The sequence below is a fragment of the Magallana gigas genome, chromosome 9 (genome assembly GCF_963853765.1).
Source record: "Magallana gigas chromosome 9, xbMagGiga1.1, whole genome shotgun sequence".
Lineage (NCBI taxonomy): Eukaryota > Metazoa > Mollusca > Bivalvia > Ostreida > Ostreidae > Magallana > Magallana gigas.
This window is the reverse complement of record NC_088861.1, coordinates 46,033,824-46,059,538: the sequence shown is the minus strand read 5'-3', so window position 1 is coordinate 46,059,538 and position 25,715 is coordinate 46,033,824. Positions and strand designations below refer to the sequence as shown.

The 25,715-nt window shown below is 33.8% G+C and overlaps 1 protein-coding gene across 5 annotated transcripts; it reads right to left on the bottom strand.

Annotated features, from left to right (window-relative positions):
* Positions 1–5,921: 5,921 nt before the first annotated feature.
* LOC105329500 (UBX domain-containing protein 11) lies at positions 5,922–24,223 on the bottom strand. Of its 5 annotated transcripts, XR_010709231.1 has the most exons (17): positions 24,044–24,223; positions 22,481–22,519; positions 21,074–21,111; positions 18,931–19,098; positions 18,313–18,378; positions 15,873–15,970; positions 14,094–14,148; positions 13,546–13,622; positions 13,045–13,177; positions 12,183–12,367; positions 11,759–11,926; positions 11,172–11,364; positions 10,908–11,011; positions 10,367–10,434; positions 8,083–8,232; positions 6,103–7,869; positions 5,922–6,053 (listed from the first exon to the last, which is right to left on the bottom strand). XR_010709231.1 is itself a non-coding variant. In XM_066071111.1 (16 exons), exons 1-16 carry the CDS (start codon positions 24,097–24,099, stop codon positions 7,740–7,742), a joined length of 1,728 nt encoding a protein of 575 aa, XP_065927183.1. In that variant the 5' UTR covers positions 24,100–24,223; the 3' UTR covers positions 5,922–7,739. The 5 variants fall into 5 exon arrangements, 4 of the variants coding, with proteins under 4 accessions (XP_065927183.1, XP_065927185.1, XP_065927184.1 ...); XM_066071111.1 differs by having other exon boundaries at positions 5,922–7,869; XM_066071113.1 differs by lacking the exon at positions 18,313–18,378 and having other exon boundaries at positions 5,922–7,869.
* Positions 24,224–25,715: the final 1,492 nt, after the last annotated feature.

Below are 25,715 nucleotides of genomic sequence, written 5' to 3'. Positions count from 1 at the left end.
GGAAATGTACATAATATATTATTTATTTATTTATTTATCTAATTTATGAAGTGCTGCTCTCTTTGTCACCATTTTTCTCTGTTATTTATTAAGTATTTTAGGAGTTACTGTAAATTCCTTATTTTACCTGAGTATTATTCATGATTCTGCTGTCTTTTGTATCAAATTGCGAGAATATAAAACCGCAAACACCTACCGGTATATTAAATTTTATTTTATTTATTTTTTAATTATTTAAATTAAACAGTTCAAAACTGTCTGAAAAAATAAAGCGAGACTCTAAAATCTTCGAGGGTTGCCTCTTGGATGTTAATTCCTCACGTTTAATAAGGAATCTACTGTATATATATATATATATATTTGTGTGTTTTTGGATCTGTAGATGTCAAAACCTTAAAATTCAGTTGTGTCAACATCATTTCAAAACCTGTAAAAAACCTGTAATCTATCCCCTGATCTATCCCCTGATGTTTGTTTGACGGCTTATGAATTTGTCTTGTTTGATCCAGAACACACCAAATACGAGGCCACATTTAAATAAATATTTAGATTCAAATTGGTTTGTGACCTTGCTTGCAGAAATTTTAATAACCCCCAAGAACGGATGACTAATATTTCATGGGAATATATTATGTTAATTATTACATTGCTCTTACTATTAGATTTTTGTTTTGCATATACAGTAAAACACGCTTTTAATGAAGTGCCTGCAGGGAACGGAGATTTTCCTTCGTTATAAGCGTAATTTGTTATATCCGTCAAGTTTACAACATGTAATTAAGTCATGGGGAATGGAAAGCACTTCGCTGTAAGTGTCAATTCATTGTAAGTGTGTTCGCTATAACCGTGTTTTACTGTGTATTAGGAATTATTTATAATGAACTGAAATAGATAAAAAAAAAGTTGAATTATAAAAGAGCATTGCATGTTTAACATTTTAGCTATCTTATTGATGTAAATAATTTCTAAATTCCAAATATATACAGTTCCAAATACATACATCTGCCATGGTAAATGTATTGATGAATGTACGTATATTTTTCTGTTAATGTGAGTTATATGTATTTAAAAGTCTAGATTATGGAATGGTTAATCATGACGTATTCTGTTCACTAATTCATGCATATACAGTATATGTATATGTTTATGTGTATATACCTGGTATATGATCCATTTCTAAAGGTGCTGTGTAACATTATCTATATCTATCTATGTTAATTGTGTGTTATCTATTTCTGTTCAGCTGTTTAACATTTTGTCTGCGTGTTATTTTATTTCTACATTCAGATATTTTAATGGACTGAAAATTACTACACTAACAGATTTATTTTTAAGCTTTGAAAAAATTATTTCAGCATCTCCAAACTCAAGTGAACACCTTTCACAATGGTCTTAATTATTGGTTAGACAGAAAATGTCAAGGTTGAAGGTTATTAAGGTCAAGAAATCTAAGGTTTACAAGGGGAGGCAACTATCGCCTTGAAGATTGATTTTTCAATTACCTTTTGTTCACCTTTTTTAAAAATAAAAATTCATCCTTGTTTGGAACTTGTAAAGATTTTATACATTTGTAGACTTTTTGTGCCAAGTCTCTGAAAAATTTTGAACCATGTCCGTTGATCTATTTTAATGGATGCTTCAAATGTCTGTAGTACCCCCAGTTTGTTAATCGACTGTGTTTATGATTATATGTAATATTCATGTGAATCTCCAGGGAATTCATTAGCCATATAATTATAGTTCTGGTCTTAAGGTGGAATAACACATCATCACAAAATGGCTGACTGCTGATCGAAATGACATTTCGTTTTATTAAAAGGATTTTATCGACTGAACCATGTAACTTACTCCATGGTCGAGTGGATAAAGTGTCTGTCTTGTAATCCGTACATCACGAGTTCAAATCCCACAGGGGCTTTTGTTGTTACTTACTGGAATAATTGTTTTAGATAGTAACAACAAAAGCCTCTTTTTTTTTTTTTTATCCCAAACTGCAAATTGTTTGCTTCTTTGACATACATACAGTTTATTTATCATTATATCTTTCATTATCAAATAATGTCCTGTTAATTTGAGTGACTTTTTCCAGGTGTGTTATTCCACCTTAAAGTTGTAATTCTAGATATTTTTTGTGTTTTGTATTTATTTTATTGATCAGTCATTTACAAAATGTATCTTAGTTCACCTTAAAAAGACAAAGGTCTCTGTAAGAGGTATGCTGTTAACATACTTTCAGGTGCCAGATAACATTAATTATCAGTAATTATAGCAAAGCCTTACTGTGATATATATCTGTAAATTATTACTTAGTGATAGATGTGATATAGTGCATGGGGCAACTAGCCTTGACCTTAAAGTGCAAGGTCATTTTCATTTGACCTTGAAGTGCAAAGGTCATGGAATGTTACTATGTAGGCATTGAAATGGCAGTTCACCAATTTGTAAATTGTGGCCATCAAAGCCAATCTGTGATATTTTCATCTGTTTGTTTTAATTGTGTGAATGGGATTTTTTTTCATGTTAGATATCTGTGTGCTTTCTTAAAATCTGTGAATCAGTTGATTATTCATAAAGTTTTTAGAACCCTCAACTTTCTTAAAAAAAAACATGTAAAATTAAACCAATCCTTTTTTTATAATTAAACAAATTTAAGTATCACTGGGTAATGTTTTGATATTGAATTGATTCAGGAAACGCAATGGCTATATATATGAATCCTTTGTGATTTTTAAAATACATAATTACATTATTCAATGTTTTTAAATTTTTTTATTATTATTTTAGCATTTAAAGCTATATCAATTTGTTTTATTTATTAAAAGTGGTTTAAGGGGGTGGGGGTGTCTTCATAGGCATGCATACATCTCTCAATCCAAATGGCTTCATTTAGAAGGGATTTTGTGAATGATTTGGACTTTTGTTTTGAAATGTTGACATCTTTTGTTGACTTTGTTTGGAATGGTTTGTGCTCTCACTTTGTCCCCCTCCACGTTGTTGACATTGGAGATTGTTTAAATAGGCGGCTATATGTAAACTGTGTCTGATTTGATGGTTACACACAGCTGTCTATAGTCAGTACATGTATACCTATGCATTCGCTAAAGTACAGGGGATAATGCCAGTACTAGAATGAAAACAGTATTGGACCATGCTTTTAAAATGTTTGAAGTGCTATTTTTGTTAGTATAGCGCTGTTTGATATTTAGACAGTTTATTGTAAAGGAGTGGCTAAGTTCCATCTGTATACCCCACTCCTGGTTTATAATGTGAGAACTTAAATCAAGATCAGGTTTATAAACCATTAGCACTTATGGCCAGAGGTTTAGGGTAATGCTTTTGTTTAAAGTGCTTCTGAACTTCACTTAATGTTTAAGGATTGTATGAGGTTGGTTATAATTTCTGTACTGTGTAAATTAAAGCAATATGTGTTGTCCCAATTGCTGTAAGTTAAATTTACTCTCCACAGTGGCATATAGATTTTTGGGAGAAAAATTTTAAAATCATGAAGTTTGAAAGACTTCTAGAAAGGCTAACTTTTTAAAAAGTAATTTGATGTATAAGTATTTTATTTTTTTACTGTGGTGTTTAACATTTTTTTCAATTTTTAATTATTTTTTTTGAGTGGATGGGAGTGTATGCAGTTTCTATGCAATATCCTATGTCTGCAATGCTACAATTTACCCATTGCATCTAATTATGTGTTCTGTGTTATTATTCGCGGCGTAGTTCTGGATTCTTTTTTACCATTGTTTGTGTGTTCTGTAGATGCATCATGAAATCATTCCTACAATTATAAATGCCCTTATTCATGGTTAGCTTTAAATCTTTAAATGATGTCTATATTTATATAGTCCTCTATATTTATATAGTCCTCTTTATTTATATAGTCCCAGTTGTTATATTGTTTATTTCTCATATGTTGTCTTCTGCTTGTTTGACAAATAAAACTATTTTCTGAAAAAATAATCTAGATTTGACTTTGTTTATATTAATGAATTTGATAGCAACTTATATAGGCGCTTATAGCATTGTTTTTTTAAAGTAAAGTGTCTAGACAAAGAGTGGAGAGGCCAGACAAAAGGGAGAGGGGTAAGACAAAAAGTGAAAGGACAAGATGAAAAGAAGAGGGGTAAAAGTATTAGAGGGACAAGACAAAAGATCTAGGGGCAAAACAAAAAGTAAAGGGGCAAGACAAAAAGTGAAGGGACCTACAGTAAAGGGGTAAACAAATTACAGGGTTAAGACAAAAGATGTAGGGGCAAAACAAAAGGTAATTGGGTTAGACAAGAGGTGGAGTCATAGACAAAAAGTAGAGGAATCAGACAAAAAAGGGAGTGGGTTAGAAAAATATTAAAGGGGCTAAACAAAAAGTGGAGTGTGGTGAAAAATGGAGGGTCCAGACAAAAAGTTAAGGGGTCAGGCAAAAGGTGGAGGGCGAGACTAAAAGTAATTATACTAGACAACAAATTGAGTGGTCAGGCAAACGGAGGAGGGACAGGGCAAAAGGAAGAGGGACTTGATAAAAAGTGAAAGGGCAAGACAAAAGTTGAAGTGCCTAGACAAAATATGAAGGGGCTAAACAATAAAGAGGGGTCAGACAAATTGGAGGAACTGAAAAAAGAATTAAAAGGCTAAAATAAAAATTTAAGGGACTAATAATATGTAAAAAATATGAAGGCGCTAAACAAAAAGTGGTGGGGTTCTGACGAAAAGTGGAGGGTCCAGACAAATAGTGGAGAGCCAGACAAAACGTGAAAGGGCATGACAAAATGTACAGGGGCTAAACAAAAGGAGTAGGACAAAAGTAAAAGGGCTGGACAAAAAGTTGAGTGATCAGATGAAAAGTTGAGGGTTCAGACAAATGGTTGAGAGGCCATATAAAAAGTTGAGAGGCCAGGTAAACAATGGAGGGTCAAACAAAAAGAGAAGGGGTCAAAAGGTAGAGGGGCAGACAAAAAGGTGGAAGGATAAGACAAAAGTAGAAAGTCCAGATCAAAAGTACTTAGTCAATAGTACTTAGTCAAAACAAAAAGTGGATGGACCAGACAAAAAGGAATTCGAAGGTCCAGAGAGAAATGTGAGGGTCAAAACAAAATCTAAAGAGGCCAGACAAAAAGTGGAGGGTATAAATGAAAAGTGGAAAGTTCAGACAAAAAGTGGAGAGGCCAGATAAAAAGTTGAGGGTTTTGACAAAAAGTAAAAGGTCCAGACAAAAAGTGGAGGGTCAAGACAAATACTGGAGAGGTCGGACAAAAAGTGAAGGGGCAAGAAAAAATTAAGGGTTAGACAAAAAGAGGAGGGGCAAGGTAAAAAATAGAGGATGTAGACAAAAAATGGAAGGGCCAGAGAAAAGGGTTTTTAATGTAAATGTAAATATATTTTCATTTGGACTTTTGGATTTCAAGTTTATCTTCAATGACCTTTACCTTTGACCTAGAAACTTGGATCAAGGTCACTGTTTAATTAATTTTTATCTATAAACACTCTTTATGTGAAGTATGAGCCAAAGAATTCAAAAGGAAAGAGAATGTGGCTTTACATAATATTATGTTGGGTATGACATTGACCTTGGACTGACAAACTTGTTTGCAGGTCACTGGACAACGTTTGGTCCAGACAAGTGATGTCAGACAGACTGATCACTATAGGGTGGCTGCAGAGCTTAACAATTTAAGCTGCAATAATGTAGCCCTCTCAGTTTTGTACATGAAGTTAAAAAATCCTTCCCATTCCCCTAAACAAATTGGAAGAGGACTACCTTAATCAGGAGCAGCGTAGGCCTTATGTCCCTTGATTAAACTTTTCTATCCACTAAATCCTGAGTCAAATATAATTGTGTTGATGATAAAGGAGGAAAAATAATTCTTTTAAAATCAATCATTTATTTTATAATGTTATCAGATTAGTAAAACAAGTTCAACTTTATTTTTCATTCAAGGTTTTATTCTTTATGTCCATGCATACAAATTAATAAACCAAAAATGGTTTAAATTAGCTGTAATTCATACAACACTTGGATTTCATCACAGATCTATGGCTTCAAATAAATACATCTGAAGACAGTTTAAGACAGATATCTATCATGGCTTTCAATAAATACACCTTAAGACAGTTTTAAGACAGATATCTATCATGGCTTCCAATAAAATAATACATTTTAAGACAGTTCTGACAAACAGAATAAGTGAGTACACCTCACTCTGATTATAATCGGCCCCGGCCTCTTCTCTATCACTTACTTTAAATCAGACTGTATAAAACTTGATCACTCGCACAATATATATGTATGTTAAAATGTACATTATGTTAATCTCACATTCATCAAAATTACATACAATATTGAACACATGTTCAAACATCTAAGTATACGTCATACTAAATACTACATGTAAAACATTACTTAACACATCTCAACATGCATGAAGATCATATACATTCACTCAAACAACTCAAACAATGTGTATCACTTAAACAACTGATAAATGCGCTGACTACAATAACACACATATCACATACACTAGTTTTAGAATTAATAGCAATGCTAGAACACAATCATGTTAATACACATAACATGTCACAGAGCATCAATACCAGCACTGCTCATATCCATCAGAAAAAATATAGCGTAAACCACCTTTTCGCATGCGAGTGTAATTTTAGCAAGGTTCACGCGAGCTTCATCATTGCGAATATTTCTTGCACGAATCAGTTCTCATTAATGTTTCTTGTATAATATTTCCAAGACAATCTACATCTCGATTGCAAAAATTAGTCGCCGCAGACCAGTTTATCTCCTCCAAATCATGAAATTAGTCGCAGATAAAAGTTGGTTTACAGTACTAATTTATTAAATTTCAACAATTTCAAGAAACATCAAAGCTTATAACATGTCAATATGAGAAATCAGCAGAACACAGATATTAACTGATATAGCCTTTATCATCAGGTTACCCTATGATTGCAATAAATGTATCGTTTTGTATTGTTTTTATTTATTTATTTATTTTTTTGGAGGGGTTTAGAATAGTAAGACCTTATTTAATGATTCAAAGATTATCATTATTGACTGTGAGCATCACAGATCACCTCATATAACGATGAACAATAAAGGTCAAAGGTCAAGGTCATGAGATCAGAGATAAAAGACCGTGAACATCTAAGGGATAATTTTTGAAACAGCAGATTAACCAAACTGAATAACAACATAACCTCAAATCGATGAAGCGGTGATAATACTACTGATTTGGTATTGAAATTGGTGCAACTTCTGTATTGCAAGAAAGATAACTCTTCACAAGTACAAACTATAAAAATGCAATATGCAGTCATTGTCAGCAGTTCTCCCTACACACTACAACATCTACACGCACAGTGTAAATTATATTTAATTACACCTCATTTTTATTCAAAGATGATCTAACAATGAAAATACAATGCTCCAGATCATACTACATGGTTAAAAAATATTAAATGTTCAAAAATTTAAATTAAGTCTAAAGAACAATATGTCATGTACAACAAGAAATCGTAGAAAATAAACTGGAACATATGACTGATAAACCCCACTTCAGGGTATTACAAGTTAGTTTGTTAAAATTTTGACATAGCTGTTATGTCTCTGGATTTTAAAAGGATTTGTTTTCACAGATCAGCAGTAAATAAATCACAGACTATAAATCTCTGTTATACACAAAACGTTATTAATCAAATAGCTAGTCTAATGGTTTCCTAAATGACAATCACTTCCGTACACGTAAATGTAACACGGCGTTTGGAGTGAGTCCTGCATCTAGTAACGAAACCTTCTCGTCATCAAAAATCTTGCTTGGGTAGGCGGACACGATGTTATAGGGCTGAGAGTTTGAAGACCTGTCAATCAAAATCATAAAGGGGAATCAGTGAGAAGCAAATATACTCAGAAATTTAACATTTGATTCCAACATAAAAATCTTAATATAATATCTACTTTTAAACAAAAAAAATCTATATCAGTTAACGTATATACGTAATTTCATTACAGAAATCTTGAATCTGACTTTACAAAATAACTTCTCCTTGTGGAATGAGTGGATGTTCCTATACCTGTGTAGATCAATGTATTTCCGTAGATCTCGTATCGTCTCCTGGAACTTCATCTTCAGTATATACGTGTGGTTACCAGTGTCAGATTTTACTCGGAGTGTTGTGATGTTTCTTGGGGTCATAGGTCGTCTGTCCTCGCTACCTTCAAGTCTAAAAATAGAAAACATGTATACATGTAGTCAATGACTCTGATGTTTTTTTAAATTTATTTATTCAGTCTGTGGTGAATGAACCTATCAAATAAATACAATATGTTAGTAGAATTTGCACTTCAATAAACATATATTTCCTAGAACAACTTAACAACAAAATCAATGGAAATTGGTATTCAACAAATATAGGTGAAACCAAAGTATCTTTGATGAATTGTAAGAGTTACTGGCATAATCATAAAAAGATGTCATAGATAAATGTTTTTCTTGTGATAATGTATCTTGGTGTTCCTCTGTTTATTGTTTTTGTACTCAGTGTGATAATTTTTGTGTGCCTCATCTCCCCAGTATTGTGTGATATAATTTTTGTGTGCCTCATCTCCCCAGTATTGTGTGATATAATTTCTGTGTGCCTCACCTCCCCTGTATTTTGTGATATAATTTTTGTGTGCCTCACCTCCCCAGTATTGTGATATAATTTATGTGTGCCTCACCTCCCCAGTATTTTGTGATATAACTTCTGTGCGCCTCACCTCCCAAGTATTGTGTGATATAATTTCTGTGTGCCTCACCTCCCCAGTAATTTGTGATACAATTTCTGTGTGCCTCACCTCCCCAGTAATTTGTGATATAATTTTTGTGTGCCTCACCTCCCCAGTAATTTGTGATATAATTTCTGTGTGCCTCACCTCCCCAGTATTTTGTGAAATAATTTTTGTGTGCCTCACCTCCCCAGTATTGTGTGATATAATTTTCGTGTGCCTCACCTCCCCAGTAATTTGTGATATAATTTTTGTGTGCCTCACCTCCCCAGTATTGTGTGATATAATTTCTGTGTGCCTCACCTCCTCAGTATTGTGTGATATAATTTCTGTGTGCCTCACCTCCCCAGTAATTTGTGATATAATTTCTGTGTGCCTCACCTCCCCAGTAATTTGTGATATAATTTTTGTGTGCCTCACCTCCCCAGTAATTTGTGATATAATTTCTGTGTGCCTCACCTCCCCAGTATTTTGTGATATAATTTTTGTGTGCCTCACCTCCCCAGTATTGTGTGATATAATTTTCGTGTGCCTCACCTCCCCAGTAATTTGTGATATAATTTTTGTGTGCCTCACCTCCCCAGTATTGTGTGATATAATTTCTGTGTGCCTCACCTCCTCAGTATTGTGTGATATAATTTCTGTGTGCCTCACCTCCCCAGTAATTTGTGATATAATTTCTGTGTGCCTCACCTCCCCAGTATTTTGTGATATAATTTTTGTGTGCCTAACCTTCCCAGTATTGTGTGATATAATTTCTGTGTGCCTCACCTCCCCAGTATTTTGTGATATAATTTCTGTGTGCCTCATCTCCCCAGTATTTTGTGATATAATTTTTGTGTGCCTCACCTCCTCAGTATTCTGTGATATAATTTCTGTGTGCCTCACCTCCCCAGTATTGTGTGATATAATTTCTGTGTGCCTCACCTCCCCAGTATTGTGTGATATAATTTCTGTGTGCCTCATCTCCCCAGTATTGTGTGATATAATTTCTGTGTGCCTCATCTCCCCAGTATTGTGTGATATAATTTTTGTGTGCCTCATCTCCCCAGTATTGTGTGATATAATTTCTGTGCGCCTCACCTCCCCAGTATTGTGTGATATAATTTCTGTGCGCCTCACCTCCCCAGTATTGTGTGATATAATTTCTGTGTGCCTCACCTCCCCAGTATTGTGTGATATAATTTCTGTGCGCCTCACCTCCCCAGTATTGTGTGATATAATTTCTGTGTGCCTCACCTCCCCAGTATTGTGTGATATAATTTCTGTGTGCCTCACCTCCCCAGTATTGTGTGATATAATTTCTGTGTGCCTCACCTCCCCAGTATTGTGTGATATAATTTCTGTGTGCCTCATCTCCCCAGTATTGTGTGATATAATTTTTGTGTGCCTCATCTCCCCAGTATTTTGTGATATAATTTTTGTGTGTCTCACCTCCCCAGTATTTTGTGATATATTTTCTGTGTGCCTCACCTCCCCAGTATTGTGTGATATAATTTTTGTGTGCCTCACCTCCCCAGTATTTTGTGATATAATTTCTATGTGCCTCACCTCCCGAGTATTGTGTGATATAATTTTTGTGTGCCTCACCTCCTCTTGATGTCCTTCACTGTGTCTGTTTCCACCACTGTAACAGCAGGCTGACCTCCCTTACCATCCTGTAATAAGCCAGTTGCCATAAGTTACTTGCCCTCCTTATAAATACACTGTACATGTTTATTATGCAGCTGCATTAATATACATGTACCTTCCCTCATCTGACTTGGTTGGTGGAATGCAATGTATGCATGAAGAAAAAATACATTAATTTGACCCTCAATTTTTCATTATATTTTACCTCATGTTATTTTATCAATCTCTGAGTTTTACTTTTGCATTTATATATCCCCCCTTGTGCTTGTTTGTATCTTCATCCATTTGTGATAACTTGATCTCTCTAGCTTGATCTCTCTCTCTCTCTCTTTTTCTCTCTATAGAGATCTCTCTTTCTTTCTTTCTATCTTTCTCTCTCTCTGTAGCTTGATCTCTCTCTCTCTCTCTCTCTCTCTCTCTCTCTCTCTCTCTCTCTCTCTCTCTCTCTCTCTCTCTCTCTCTCTCTCTCTCTCTCTCTCTCTCTCTCCCCACAGATTACCGTTAGATTCTCTCCCACAGAGTTTCGGATGTCGATCACCTTCCCGTCCTTGACCACAGACTTTGGCAGTTTCTGTAAGAACTGACCCACAGTCATCTTTGCTCCTGAAATCATTAAGTTTGTTGCATGGGTAAAATATTAATGATCATTAATAAGTTTGGTTGTTTTGAATAGTAATACTTCTCTAAAGAACAAGATATTTATTATTTATATATATCATATATTTGTGTGTATTGGTAGAGATCGACCGAGGTGTTCCCTTACCTGGTAGTTGTGTAGCAATCTTTAGCTGTGTATGTTCAGGTGTATTGGTTGGGGCTGAGTCATGATTTTTCTCAGTTGTCTTGGATTCGGGGACCAGTCTAGATGGCCTGGTCTCTCCCCCTAACACCTGACCCGCCCCTCGGAACACTTCTCGCCGAGTGTCCTTGAAATACGTGTCCCTGTAATCTGTCACCTGTCAACAGAGTACGGTATCAGAAATAATGGCACCACAATTCATTTTCCATCTTGTACAAGCTTAATGGCAAGTTGTGTTTTAAAAATCACAAAATTTACTGCTCTCAATAGAAGGATGCAATTACATGGTACATTTATTGTTCAACAAGTAAGGCAGTATATTTCACAAATTAATTATTATTTCAAATTCATGCTAGTATCATAGTAGATTTTGAACTTGGTGTGAAGGAATTGTTTTATATAAAATGTGTTTGTTGAAGATCATTTCATAAACATGAAAATAAAAACAACTTTGTCATAATTTAGTGAAAACAAACTCTTAACTATAAATCATATTTCTGTACCACAATTACAAAGATACTACTCACCACAATCACAAAGATACTACTCACCACAAATGGCACACCGTCCGGGAACTTTGTCTGTAACTCGGAGGGGAAGTATCCATCGTGGATGTCCTGTACACACTGCTGGGTCACGGGGTCACTGAAAGGTCGAAACGGTCCACTGAACAGCATGATACCGTTTGCATAGAACACCAGGGGAACTGGGTCAGGGAGCTAAAAATATAAAGCAAAATGTAAAGCATTCAAGTCATATTAAGATGAACTATACCTTATCATTGGAAGGAAATATATAACTACCAAATAAGATAGCTTTTAAGAAGAGTATAAACAATACAGAAGATTCTGGAATGTGTATCTTTGATATGCATTGATACTATATCTATTTTTAGAACTACTTGAGTGGGAATCATTAAGATATCAAAAGAGAAATGTAAACTGTTCAAATTGATTCAAAAGAAGAAAAATTCACCCTTAGTCTGGCCCCATCATTAGTGTGGTGGATCTTGGACACGCCCTCCCCCGCCAAGACATTCAGGTCCTTGATATTCTCTATAAGTCTGTCGTAATCCACTGTGAATTTTGATTGGACGGTTTCTGATCTGGCGGTACTTGCTATGGCTGTGTCAGGAACTGCATTGTGGGAGAGAGAAGTCTCTGGGAAAATTAAAACAAATTTCATGTACAATTATTTGAAGAAAAAAAAACATTTTGGAAAACTTTTAAGTTTTCTGTGCAACTTGTAATATTATGTTGTACATTGTTTTTATAAATTGGGAATTGTGATAATATTGACAGATGAAAGACATTCTTCCACAGTTATTGCCGAGATCAAAGAGATGCCATGGTCATTACTGTAAATTCCTAATTAAACGCAAGGAATTAATATCTGCGTAAAATTGCAAGAAGCCCGTCTCGTGAATTCTAAAATCTTGCATTTAATTTTCGGACACATGTAAACTACATGAAACTATAATAAAATTTCGGCATTCGCAATTTAATGTTCTCGCGATTTGATGGAAAATTGTTGAATCGCAGAATTAAGTACATGCATGGAATAAGGAATATACAGTATTCTTCAAAATACCACAAAAGTCATTGGTAAATTATCTTGCCATCAACTATATATTACCCTTATAGCACTCATCACGCTTACTGACTTCAGAACACATTTATGCTTTTTTAACCATGTTGGTCTTGAAATGTAGTTTGAAATACAAAAGCATGATCTAACTCATCTTTTAAATTTCAAAACAACATTTCTCCATCTCATAGGTCATCCTGCAACATTCATAATTAGTTTTTTCTGAAGACTAGATAACACTTTGACAGACCTGGCCTCCAGACCTCCCCCTCCCCCTCATCTTCCTCACTGTCACTGTCATTGGACGACTTGTCATTGTAGTAGGAGGAGCCTGTGTCTGACTTCTCCCCCACCCACACCATTCCATAGTCAGCCAAAAACGCCTACAAAACGCGGTATAGAGAGTGTAGTTAATGAGAGAGACAGAGACAGAGAGAGAGAGAGAGACAGAGACAGAGAGAGAGAGAGACAGAGAGAGAGAGAGAGAGAGACAGAGAGAGAGAGAGAGACAGAGACAGAGAGAGAGAGAGAGAGAGAGACAGAGAGACAGAGAGAGAGACAGACAGAGAGAGAGAGAGAGCTCAACAGAGAAAGAGCAAGAGAAAGAAAGAGAGAAATCAAGCTACAGGGAGAGAGAGAGAGAACAAAAAAGACAGATGAACAAGTTGCATAGGAAATAGTGCTTTTTTGACATTAAATAATCCAATATAAGATAATGTTGTATTTGCAACCAGTTCTATCATACATGTACCTCCATTTCATGGACATGTTGTTGAAGGAGCAGACATTTTTTCTCCAGTTCGCGTGACTCGCCTGGAGACAGGTCACCTGGAAGAAGCTCAGCTTGTTTAGACAATGCATTCAAAAGCATTGTTATATCCAGTGCAGCAGACAATATATTCAGAAGCTTGTTTTAGCTAAATTAAGCAATGGCGTCAGCAGCATGTAATAGCTTACTTTACATTAGATTCAACATAATGATGTATACTAAGTAAACAGTAAAACACAGTTATAGCGATCACGCTTATAATGAATAAAAGCTTACAGCGAAGTGAATTTCATTCCACAGGTCTCTATTTCATGTTGTAAACTTGACGGATATGACGAATTAAGCTTATAACGAAGTTAAATTCCTTGTCCCTGGGACTTTGTTATAAGCGTGTTTTACTGTATTGTGTACAGTACCTTGCTTGCAAAAACAAACATATTTAATATGCTAAATTTCACTGTTTATATACAGTTATATTATAAAATATATATTATTATATACATGATAATTCTACATATATTATGACCTACCCTGAGCTTTCTTCATTATATTAACTTTGTCTTCCAAAATCTTGATTTTTTTGTCCTGAAAAGGAACACAAAATAAAGTACCGGTAACTGATAAACATGAGATACTAAACAGCATTGAAGCAGCATATTATGTGCAAACAGAGACACTAAGGGTCAAGATTCAAGGTCATCATTTTGTAGAATAGCTGCATCATAGAGATTGATGCATACAACAAAGTGACATACATGTACTACAGTGAATGCTTAAATTTATAAAATTTTGCCCCCCAAAAATTAACAAGTGAAAAGCTGTCAATGTGACAGCAAACCGGGTTTTCTTTTATGTGAACTGTATCCATAATCCATGTAAACCCGTATCCAGTGAAATGGAGTACCCTATATGCAACATTTTGCCAAAAAATGGCTAAGTTCAAAAGCTGGTATTTTTTTGATAAATTATGGGAAATAAAAATCCTAACAATATGCACACCTCTAATATAAGTACAATTGATCTGCAAAAGAACAACTTCCTATCTTGAGAACTGTAGGAGGATTTATCCGTACAATGAGGGTACCCTATATGCAATATTTTGCCAAAAAATGACTAAGTTCAAAAGCTTGTATTTTTTCGATAAATTATCGGAATTCAAAATCCTAACAATATGCACACCTCTAATATAAGTACAATTGATCTGCAAAAGAACAACTTCCTATCTATAAAAACTGTAGGAGGAGTTATCCGTACAATGAGGGTACCCCTTTGGCAGCCGCCCGCCCGCCCGCCATTTTCACCATTTTAATAACCGGATTTTTCCGTTGGAAAACCCGGTTAAAAACTGTGAGTCTTAATAACTTAACGAGGCCGGGTCTAATTTTTTCTGCCCTAGATTTTTGAATGAAATTTTTTACAAGAATTTCTAGTGATATAATTATTATTTTAAGATAAAAAAATAAGACATTTACCACACCGTTTGTTTAAGGGGTCATCTCAAAGTTTGTTAATTTTTAACATAGGACCCTATGGGATTTTGCTTGAAATGTACCAAATTTGCACATTTTTTAAACTTCAGCCCTAGGGATTTCTTTTTTTGTTCTACATATTAAAGTTATTGCTAAAAGGCATCAAATTGTCAAATAAAAAAAAACCTTTTACCTCCTGGTTTGTTCCAGGAGTCTTATCAAAGTTATTTTTTGTACGCCCAATTTCCAAGTTTGTCAGATAATGGCTATTTTTTATTTGACAAAGACGGAAATGGTGATCTTTATTGTGTTATTAAAACATTACGACATATTTAAGTAATAAATAAATATATAGCATCACATATTAAGGGTAATTAATATAAAATACACCGTTAATGTCTTGAAATAAATGAATTAAGCGATATTTAGGCTGGTTAAGAAAACGTGACAGAGGGTTAGGCTTGCTGAACCCTCTTCACGTTTTCGACCCGAGCCCAAATATACATGTAGCTTATACTTCGAGACATTTATGTTTATTCCACAATATAATATCAATTTTACACATCATTCAAACGAGCTATTTTCAACAAATTTCGCTGAATATCTGCAGTTGAAACTATCACGCCATGGCGTCAACAAAGCCAAAAGATGACGTCACAGTACAAATGAAACGCTGTGCGAAAGCGTGCGTACTCGTTCTGTACTCGGCCTCGTTAAATCGCACTGGATCCTTTAAAATCATTTAATATTGGTTACCTACATTTCGTGTGATGATGTCATAACATAAAACAATTTATAGGCACATCTGTCTCTGTAATATAACTGTGTATACTGTACTACCTTCTCGGTCAGTTCTTTGGACTGTGACTGAACTTTCTGTTCCAGTAGAGTGATTCGCGTCATCATGGTGGCCATCAATTCCTGGTCGCTAGGGGGAGCTGTAACCATGACAACAGGGTTAATTATACTTAATTTTTTTCTCAATTAAATGTATAGAGTCAACAAACGCATTTATACAGAAAAATTTCAGGGTCTGTGAATTAAACAAATATTAATATAGAATACCAATAAGTGCATGCATTCAATATCAATCTTAGCTAGCATATACATATACAGCGCAGCTGGGCAAATGTTTATAATGGCTATCTAGTACACATACTGTACATCAACTGTTATTTACGTGAGAGAAATTTTCTCCAGGTTCACAGGAGTCCCTGTAATCTTTTTCTTGTCATATAGGTTAGGAAGAATAGATATTTGGTTTGACAGTGAAAATAAGTTGCCCTGGACCAATTTTTCTTAATTTTTCATCGAGAATTAAAGTTACAGTATAGAATAGGATTTCATTCCAAATTAGGGCCTCTGTGTTTTGTTTATAACCGGTTTTACTTCAGAATTGAACCTTATCATACATGTGTAATCAAAATACATTTCATTGCTTTTGTTTACACGGTACACATAATTATGATACAAATAGAGAGTATAGTATGAACTAATTGCACTAGGTTGGTAATATTTTTGGCAAACAAGGTTATAGATTTAATTATATATTATATATATAATTATACCTGAAATGAGAAATTATATATGCAATTGTAGCAGACTGAAATAATAAAAAAGCATGAAATGTCACTAAAATTTAAATTATAATAATCAACCCTACCAGGATTATTTTCCCACAATAAACCTATACAGTTACTATATAGTATTACAGGTACAATAATTTTCTTCTGCTAAAATACTGGTTAATAACATTAATAACCTGCAAGATTATACCTATTACTTGATGTAAATATTAATATAATTACAGCTTTATGTCCAAAAACTTAAAAGCAAGTTAGAACTATTTCTTTTGCTTGATGAGTTAATGAGCTAGCTATACATGTAAATGAAATCATAATTAATTATTCATAGTAAATGTATGAACATCATTTGGACAGCAGTGGAGTCTGACAGATGAATTAAACATGAACAGGTTTCGCTTCATGATCATTAGGAGATATCTTAAATAAGTTACATCATTTTGGTATTCTGCCATCCTGTCTGGATCTCCTATCATAATAAAAGTTCAGTTTGGAATACAATACTGTGGTTTCATTAATATTCAAGGGCATCAATTTCGTGGATAAAGTGAAAATCACAGTTTCAAGGATACGTAAATTCGTGGCCAATGACCCTATCAATACAAAATGTTAATAAAAATTGCACTTCAATGAACATTTAATTTCATGGATCAACTTAGCAACGAAATCCACGAAAATTGATATTCAACGAATATTGATGAAACCACAGTATGTTAGTGATTTAGAGCACTCTTGGTTCAATTTCATAAAGATAATACAAGTGGGATATTTTTTTTGGAAATGTTGTCACTTAGATTTTACATGTGGGCAAATTTGGTTGACTTATAACCAAAAAGGTTCAAATTTACAGTGCACCAAAATTACCAGCTGGGGTATAGTACGTTTCTCCGGTAATTTATGCAATGATCCAATTTTCACTTTTTTCATGGTCACTTTTTTATAGCAAACTATTGAATATGCAGAAAGTAAATCTCAAATCATACTCCATAAGAAGCTTCATTAAAAAAAAAATGACTGACACAAAATGAAAATGTTACATATTTCCCCCATTCTCGCAAAATTTGTGAAATGCAAAAAACGCCGGATATACGGTATTCCTGGTCAGGCATGACTCCAAGTACCGGTAGTCGTATTGTTACTACTGGTAATTAAGAAACTAACAAATGGGGTAAAATCTTTTTCATTTAAATATTGCATCAACTGATATAGAGTTGTCAACTTGAAAACTTCTAAACGTCTTTCAATTAGCAATCGTTTCCAAAGATAATCTTCATAAAAGTCAATCTATTAGTTAATCATATAAGTAAGAATAGGATTTATAACAAGTTTCATAGGTAAAAATGTGTATTTATAAATATCAATAGTCAAGAATAAGAAAATTTATTCCTTTAAAATAGATATTCCAGATCAGAGATAGACATAAAATGATATATAGGATCAATATATCTATAATTATTGACAGTTAGTGATGAGGTCAACATTTTGAAAAAGTGATGCATTATAAATCCACCAAAACCAGATAAAAGCATTTATATAAAATATAAATATAATCTGTAAATACATAAAATGCATATTATGTGTATCATAAATAAAGTTTAGAGAAAGGGAAAGTCTGATAAGCTGAAAGTAGCCGGCTAATATCCATAGTAACAAAGTTCTATAGCGATAGCCACACCCCTAAAGGGACTGATTGATACCTGTCAAAAACGTAGCATTATCTGGGGGCGTGTCATCTAGAAATGATGACGAGGAATTCATTCTCTCTACAAAACAATTTTTTAAGACATGAAAAAATATTTTTCTAACTGCCTGTGCCTCTGAAACTAAACAATAAATGTGAAATTTAAAATAAACAATTTCACTAAAGTTCCTACTCCATGTTTTCTCTCTGTTTATACATGTCTGTAAACTAGTGTTTTATCACAATCCTGCTTTCATCCTAAATTATCTACTTTCTATACATAGTTCTCTCCCTTGATCCTCTTGTTCTCTGTTCATTACCTTGAAGGGATATGCTCTCTCTCTCTCTCTCTCTCTCTCTCTCTCTCTCTCTCTCTCATAAGCTTGAAGATCTCTCTTCTCCTTTCTCTCTAATATGAGCTTGAAGAGATGCATGCTCTCTCTCTCTCTCTCTCTCTCTCTCTCTCTCTCTCTCTCTCTCTCTCTCTCTTAGATGTATGCTCTCTCTCTCTCTCTCTCTCTCTCTCTCTCTCTCTCTCTCTCTCTCTCTCTCTCTGTGCAATTTATTCCTACACGCATTTTACACCCTTTTGTGTCTACTGACTTAGTTGTTAGACTCTCCCCTGGATACTGACCATGGGGTGGGTTGTTGACCCTGGGTACAGGGTTGTTGTGGGTCGCCTGTGAGCGGGCTGTGTCAAGTTTTGGGAGACCTCCGTGGAAGGGGTCTGTTCGGTGAGCTGCCTTGAGTCGACTCGTCGCCATGTTATGGGTAATCTCATCTAGAAGTCGGCTCTCATCATCTGAAAAAAGCCAACCAATTTATCCAGGACTCAAAATATCCTAACATTTTATCCAATTAAAAAAATATTAAAACAATTTATCCAAGATATAAATAATCCAAATACTGTGGAATCATTTAAAATCTTGAGGGTAATTTTCTTTTGCTTATTCAAGAGGATGAAATTTCCTGGATGCCTCGGTTTTCATTTTAAGTAAGAAAGATAACTCTTCCTAATTTTGTTTTCGTCAAGGATGTAAATTTTTGGGGGAGGGCTCTCCACAAAAACGAAGAAAACTGAGCCATTATAATATTGATTCCATAGTAGGTCATCCATTTTCAAAAGAATTATCAACTACAAACATACAACTAATTAACATTCATATATGAACAATTCAATATAATCATGAAATTACTGATTTATATATCATGCTTATTAATTAATGGACTACAAAAAATATTCTTACCAAGAAAAAGTTGAACTCTCCAAGGAAGAAAATAGCAGGACATAGTTATTTCACAGAACAGAGATCCTTATAAGTCTTGGGTTGAATTTTAACTCCCAGTCAGTTAATGTACATTATAATTATCAAAACAGTTATCATAGTTGAGTAGGTGCATATTATACCCAAAGTCAAGCTCAAAGATAGCATATTCCATTCCAAATAAAACGATTTAGAAAATTACTGAACAGATTGAGAATGTCACCAAACAATGCAAAACTCACAGGCCATTTAATTCCAGTGTTAACTCAGTACTTTTTGACAGTATCTATGTATGTAATACATAACACTGAGTCCAGCAGGTCTATGCACATTAGTGCAACATCCAACTAGAAATTATGTAACATTATGGATTCCAAATAAAAGCTCTGTCCATGGTTGGTACAGTGAATTGACTATACAGCTGAATCCTTGCTAATTGATTACAGTACGTATATATATATACACACACACCCCAAAGACTATGAGTCAGTAATCCCAGGTATTTTAGAACTGTAGTTAGTACCCCGTACTTTAATTTAATTCATAAAAAATTTAGCTCAGCTTGACCTTTTAATCCCACATTTACTGTAATAGGAGAACTTCTACACCAACAATACAACTGATATTAAAACCTTGCTTTGTATATCTATATTACAGACATGGACTAGCAATGTCATTTAAACCATCAAACCATTATCCTTGAAAGACCGAATAAAAACTCTTAAATGCGGGAGTCAAATGTCAAAGTGTGTATTGAAAACCATCCATCTACATCACCCCTAATGGAGGGGCTTTACTCCGAACTTATGTCTTTATCAAGGCTATATTCATTATCAAAAAGGCCAAATCACTGATTGATTTTCATATAGCAGAACATTAGTTTTAATATTTATGACTAAAAAAAATGTTTAGTTATTCAGAGAAACCATATAATTATATTTCAATCATTTAAAATTGATACAGCACCAAATAAATAAACTTATAACTGGCAGGATATCGATGCAAATGGAATCTGTGACATCTCAACTTGTTAATAGTATGCACTGTATACAGGACTAATTTTGCTTCACATTATTTTTGCTCTTGAAGACTTCACTTGCAAACGGTTTCCCCTCGTCCTGAATTTGCCCAGGCAACTTTGACGTGTTTAAAGAGAGATAATTTGAAATGCTGGAATTCGTCCAGTCTTAAATTTGCCCACAGAAAACGAGGGCTAAAGGAGCAAAAATAAAACGGGGGCGAATATTTCCCTGTATATATTAGTATCATTGATATGATTTATTTGACACCGTAAAATGTGTGTGACAGTGAAAATAAACCATTTACAATGAGGGTGAAAAAATAAAATGAGGGTAAATATTTTTCTGCATACAGTATTGTCTGCATGTACAGTAACAATGTTGATTTGGGAGTTATAATTATGGATTGAAGTTAATTGTGTTTCAAAATAGTCAACTTAAGCTTAAGTAAAAGTAGTACAGATGTAAAATTTAAACTCTTGCTGAGACTGACCTGAATATGCAGGATTCCGGAAAGGCATGTTCCTGGAACTGAATAAAAAAAGAAATTTGTACTATTTTGTATGCATCTTGTATTAATTAAGTGATTACGGAAAACAATTAGTACAAATATGTACCAGTAAAATATATAATTATGCAGTGAACAAGCAATTCCTAATGATATCATATGTCATCAATATATAAAAAAAAACTTGTTTCACAAACTCAAGTGCTTTAATATTAAATATATATGTCTACTGTGTACCAGTATTTTACAACAGTACTAGGACAACTTTCACAAAATCATCTAATAATAACAAGATCTCTTCACTTAAGTTTCTGAATCTGCCACTCCTCAACAACGTGAAGCGGTGCAGATCAGAAAGCCTAAAATTGGCTAGCAAAGATGTCTAATATCAAATTACCACGTACTACAATGTAAATTTTTAACCCATTTTTTTCTAGCATTGCATGGCCATAATTCTGAGTAACTTAAGGACAGCAGTAAATCGGATGCTTAATCAGTCTGCTAAATTTAAAATCATTCAGAAGTTTTCTACATGCAATATATGATTCCTATAGAAATTGTCAACCTTCACATCTACTGTAAAACAACTCTTACTAGATTTTCATATGAGATTCACGACAGCTTTGTCGTTGCAAATATTCTCGCCTTTAACCAGTCCTTAGGGTTTTATATCAACATGGATAAGATAAAGCTTGGTTGTAAAAATTAGTTGCGGAGAACCAGTTTATTCCTGGTTAATTGTGAAATAAAGTTGTACGTTGCGAATAAAATTGATTTACCGTCAATTAATAACAAAAGAAACTTAACTATGGTATACAGTGTTTGCAAAGTACATGACTGTAAAAAATAGCATTTTTTTCCAGTTGGAAGTACATGTATATGTATAAATGAGAGATTTGTATGACAACATTAAGATAACGGAGACTCAAACCTGGGACCTTAATTCTATCAAATAATACTCAGCTACAATGTTTAATTAAACTATGTACTTTATTTAAATTATCACTGATCAAGTGAAATTGATTCATGTTTATTATATGAATTAAATTACCCTGTATGAGCATTTGTTCATTTAAACATTTTGAAAACGTGCTCAATTGTCAGCAGGCATTAAATTTCAAAATTAGTTGTTTTAATTAACATATTTCAAAAATATGTACAAGAATTATTTGTGGAGATCAAATGGTGCATATGATAATGTTATCAATGCATAAATTAATTCCCATTGCAGAAGTACAAATAATCAAACTTAAAGTATGGATACCCCATATTCCAGTGTTATATGTATATGGTGTAGTTAAAGCACACACACATTTAGAACCAGGCTTATAGCGATACCAAAATTCGGTGTTCGTATATTTCCAAAAGTGCCACGTACAGACACACATGTACCTGTCTTTTGAGACTGCTTTATTGAAGTCCTCTTGCTTCCTGTAGATATGTAAAATGCATTTTTTCACAGACTGATATTCATTAAATATGTTTGTTTGATCTTGCATTTTCACATTTGTAAATATATATTACATATATATTTTTGGGGTTTTTTGGTAACTGATTTGTACTACGTAACCATTGATAGAGCTTGGCCCAAAAAAAAACCCATTCAAATCAAATTTCAAGACTTTTGATACTTGCATATGGTTTGGAATAGGGAGTTGATTTTCCTATTTTAATTGTTCTGGGTTTTTTTTGATATTATTTATCTGTTCATGCATGTTTAAATTTAATTATACACAGAGTACAATGAAAGTATGTACCTTGGCTGTCAAAAATGTCAAAAAATTATCGATCAGCAGATAATTTTTTCACAGTTAGAAACAAATGTATATAATGTTTAAGTTGGCCTTAAATCTGAATAGACATACACTAAGTCTTTGTTAGAAGATCAACTTAATAGACATACACTAAGTCTTGGTAATAGAAGATCAACTTCAGACTTAATTAACTTAAAAGAATCATAATTAATCATTCCACATAGAGTCAGACTTTAATTCGCTTTATCAATCAAAAGGCCCCTCTTAGAAGTGAACATTCATTTGATTAATTCATTTTAGCTAGATATGTACATCCATGACAGATCAGTTTTTAGTTTTTGGGGGGAGGGGGGATTCTAACTTTTACCAATTACTTTGAAACTGGACTCTCATGTAACACAGGCACTTCAAAAATTGATAAAGACTTACCCTGTGGGTATAACTTCATAATAATATATAAGTTTTGAAAAATTTGATAAAGACCCTGACAAAAATGTAAAATGTGACCAGTTCTTGCTAATTACCATTTCTCTCCAATGCAATTACTTTATATAAGCATACTATATTGTACTTCTCTAGTAGTTAAATCATTGTATTGACTTCAAAAACAGCATTAATTGTATTTTGTTGATAAAAATCAATGCAAATTCAAGAAATGGTACTCGATGAGAGCTGGTCGCATGCCAGTACGACTTATATTGATCTGATATGTACATTATAAGAGACTGCAATAATATATTGTGAGAGTTAAATGAATATTTTATGATAACTGGAAATTATAAATTCATGTGATATGTTAATTAACCCCTGTTTCGGTTCTGTTAATGTTCCCATGTACAGAATGCATATCTATAAAATGATACTTTGCGGGTATGCATATTGATCTGTGATCAATAATTAACCGATTGTTTAAAACAGTTACATGTTCGCAGGCATGTGTATATATATATATATATATATATATATATATATATATATATATATATATATATATATATATATATATATATGTCCCTGATGTTCGACACTAAAAATATTTATCAAGATAAAAAAACAAAGCAAAGTTTCATAATGTTGGAAAGTTAACTACCTCTACATTCATGATTTTTTTTTTATTTATGACGATGGTCTTACGATGATTACATACAAGTTTTTTCTTTATGACTCGCACGTACACGTGATCTATAACAGACAGACTTACCCCAATAAGAGCGGGTTTTTGTGGTTTTTCTTCAGGCTTGAAAGCGGGGAACTCATCTTGCAAATTCCAAAACAGTGTTGCTGATGACAGGTTTAGTTCATAAAAGAGAAAGTAAGATTGGTATAACTCGCGTAATTCTCCAGTTTGTTTACATCTAAGGACGCCATAAGTAACCGGAAATAGCTACTATCTAAAACCAAATAGTTGCGACGATAGGTTCCGAGATATGAAAGTTCTCTAAAATTCCAGAAAAAAACCCTGAAAGTATTTATGAAATGTAGCACACTACTGTTTAAGACTCAACGTCACAAGACAGCGTATTAAATGTTTAGTTAAACTTTTGAAGGTTTTATCAATCGATTTGGTTGAATGCCATCACAGGCACGTAGCATCAGGGGGGGCCAGGGGGGGCCTGGCCCCCCCACTTTTTCTCGCAGCAACAATTTTTTTTAAATTTACATATAAAAAAATGAAATATAATGGAGTTGGCCCCCCCACTTTTTTGGAAGGTAGTAAAAAATTGATATGAAAAGAAGGAAATGAGTAGTGTAATTTAAGTTACCCCCCCCCCCCCCCCCACGGAATAGGAATTTCATGATTTGGAGGGGAAAAAATTTTGGCAGGGAAACTTTTTTTTTGGGAAGTATAGTTGAGTCTCTCCCCCCCCCCCCCCCCCCCACCCCCACGGATTAGGATTTTGAAGATTTTTGGAAACTTTAAAATTCCGCCCATTTATTATTTTTTTTTGTTGCTTGTCAAGATTTTTTGGATGGGTCTGGCCCCCCCACTTTCAAAAACGATGCTACGTGCCTGCATCAAGCTGCAAAAATATGTGGTCGTGAGTTTGAATCCAACTAGGACTTAATTTTGTTCATATTGCCCAGTCATTTAAATTAGAGACAGTGACAAAATTAGATTAATGCAAAGCAGTTAAAAACTATATATATGCATTTAAGGTTGCAGGTTCAGTTTAATAGGGGTTTTTTTCTGCTAGTCTTACAATTATATCGGTAGTGTTTTACTTTCAGGCTTAAGGTAGTTTAATTACTTGTGAAGTTTAAGGGGGATGTGCGGCTATCTTGTACATTTGAGGATAAGAATGTAAACATTTCTTGAACTGTAAACAATAAACAAATGCCTTAAATTCTTCTATTTGTTCATACCAGTTGAAGGTTGCTATCATTAATATTGCAGAATCAATTAAATAAATATATAACCCACTGATGCAATGTCCACAATCGTTAGGTCCTATTTGAACAAATTAAGTTAAAGTTTAACAATATCTTTACGAGACAGGATTTTCAGCATATATAAAATATTACATTATCTGTAGACAGCATAGACGTGAGAGTTACTGGATCTTGTGTGTCCAAGTTAGATATACAATAAAAGTACCCCTTTCTTTAGCATAGGCAGGATGCTCAAAGGAAAATGATACGCATTATATTTACATTTCTAGTGTCTTTGCCTGTGAAAACACTACGAATCGATTTTGTACTATATAACCCATAATACAAATGACGCCAAAGTGAGGCGCCAGCGGGGTTTGCTTACTTAAATTTAAATATTTAATCGTACAATAGCTTAATGTTATATAAATATAAGTAATAAGGAATCATTCTTTGAATATTATGAGGTGATAATTTCAGTCGGGACGTGATCAAATCTATCA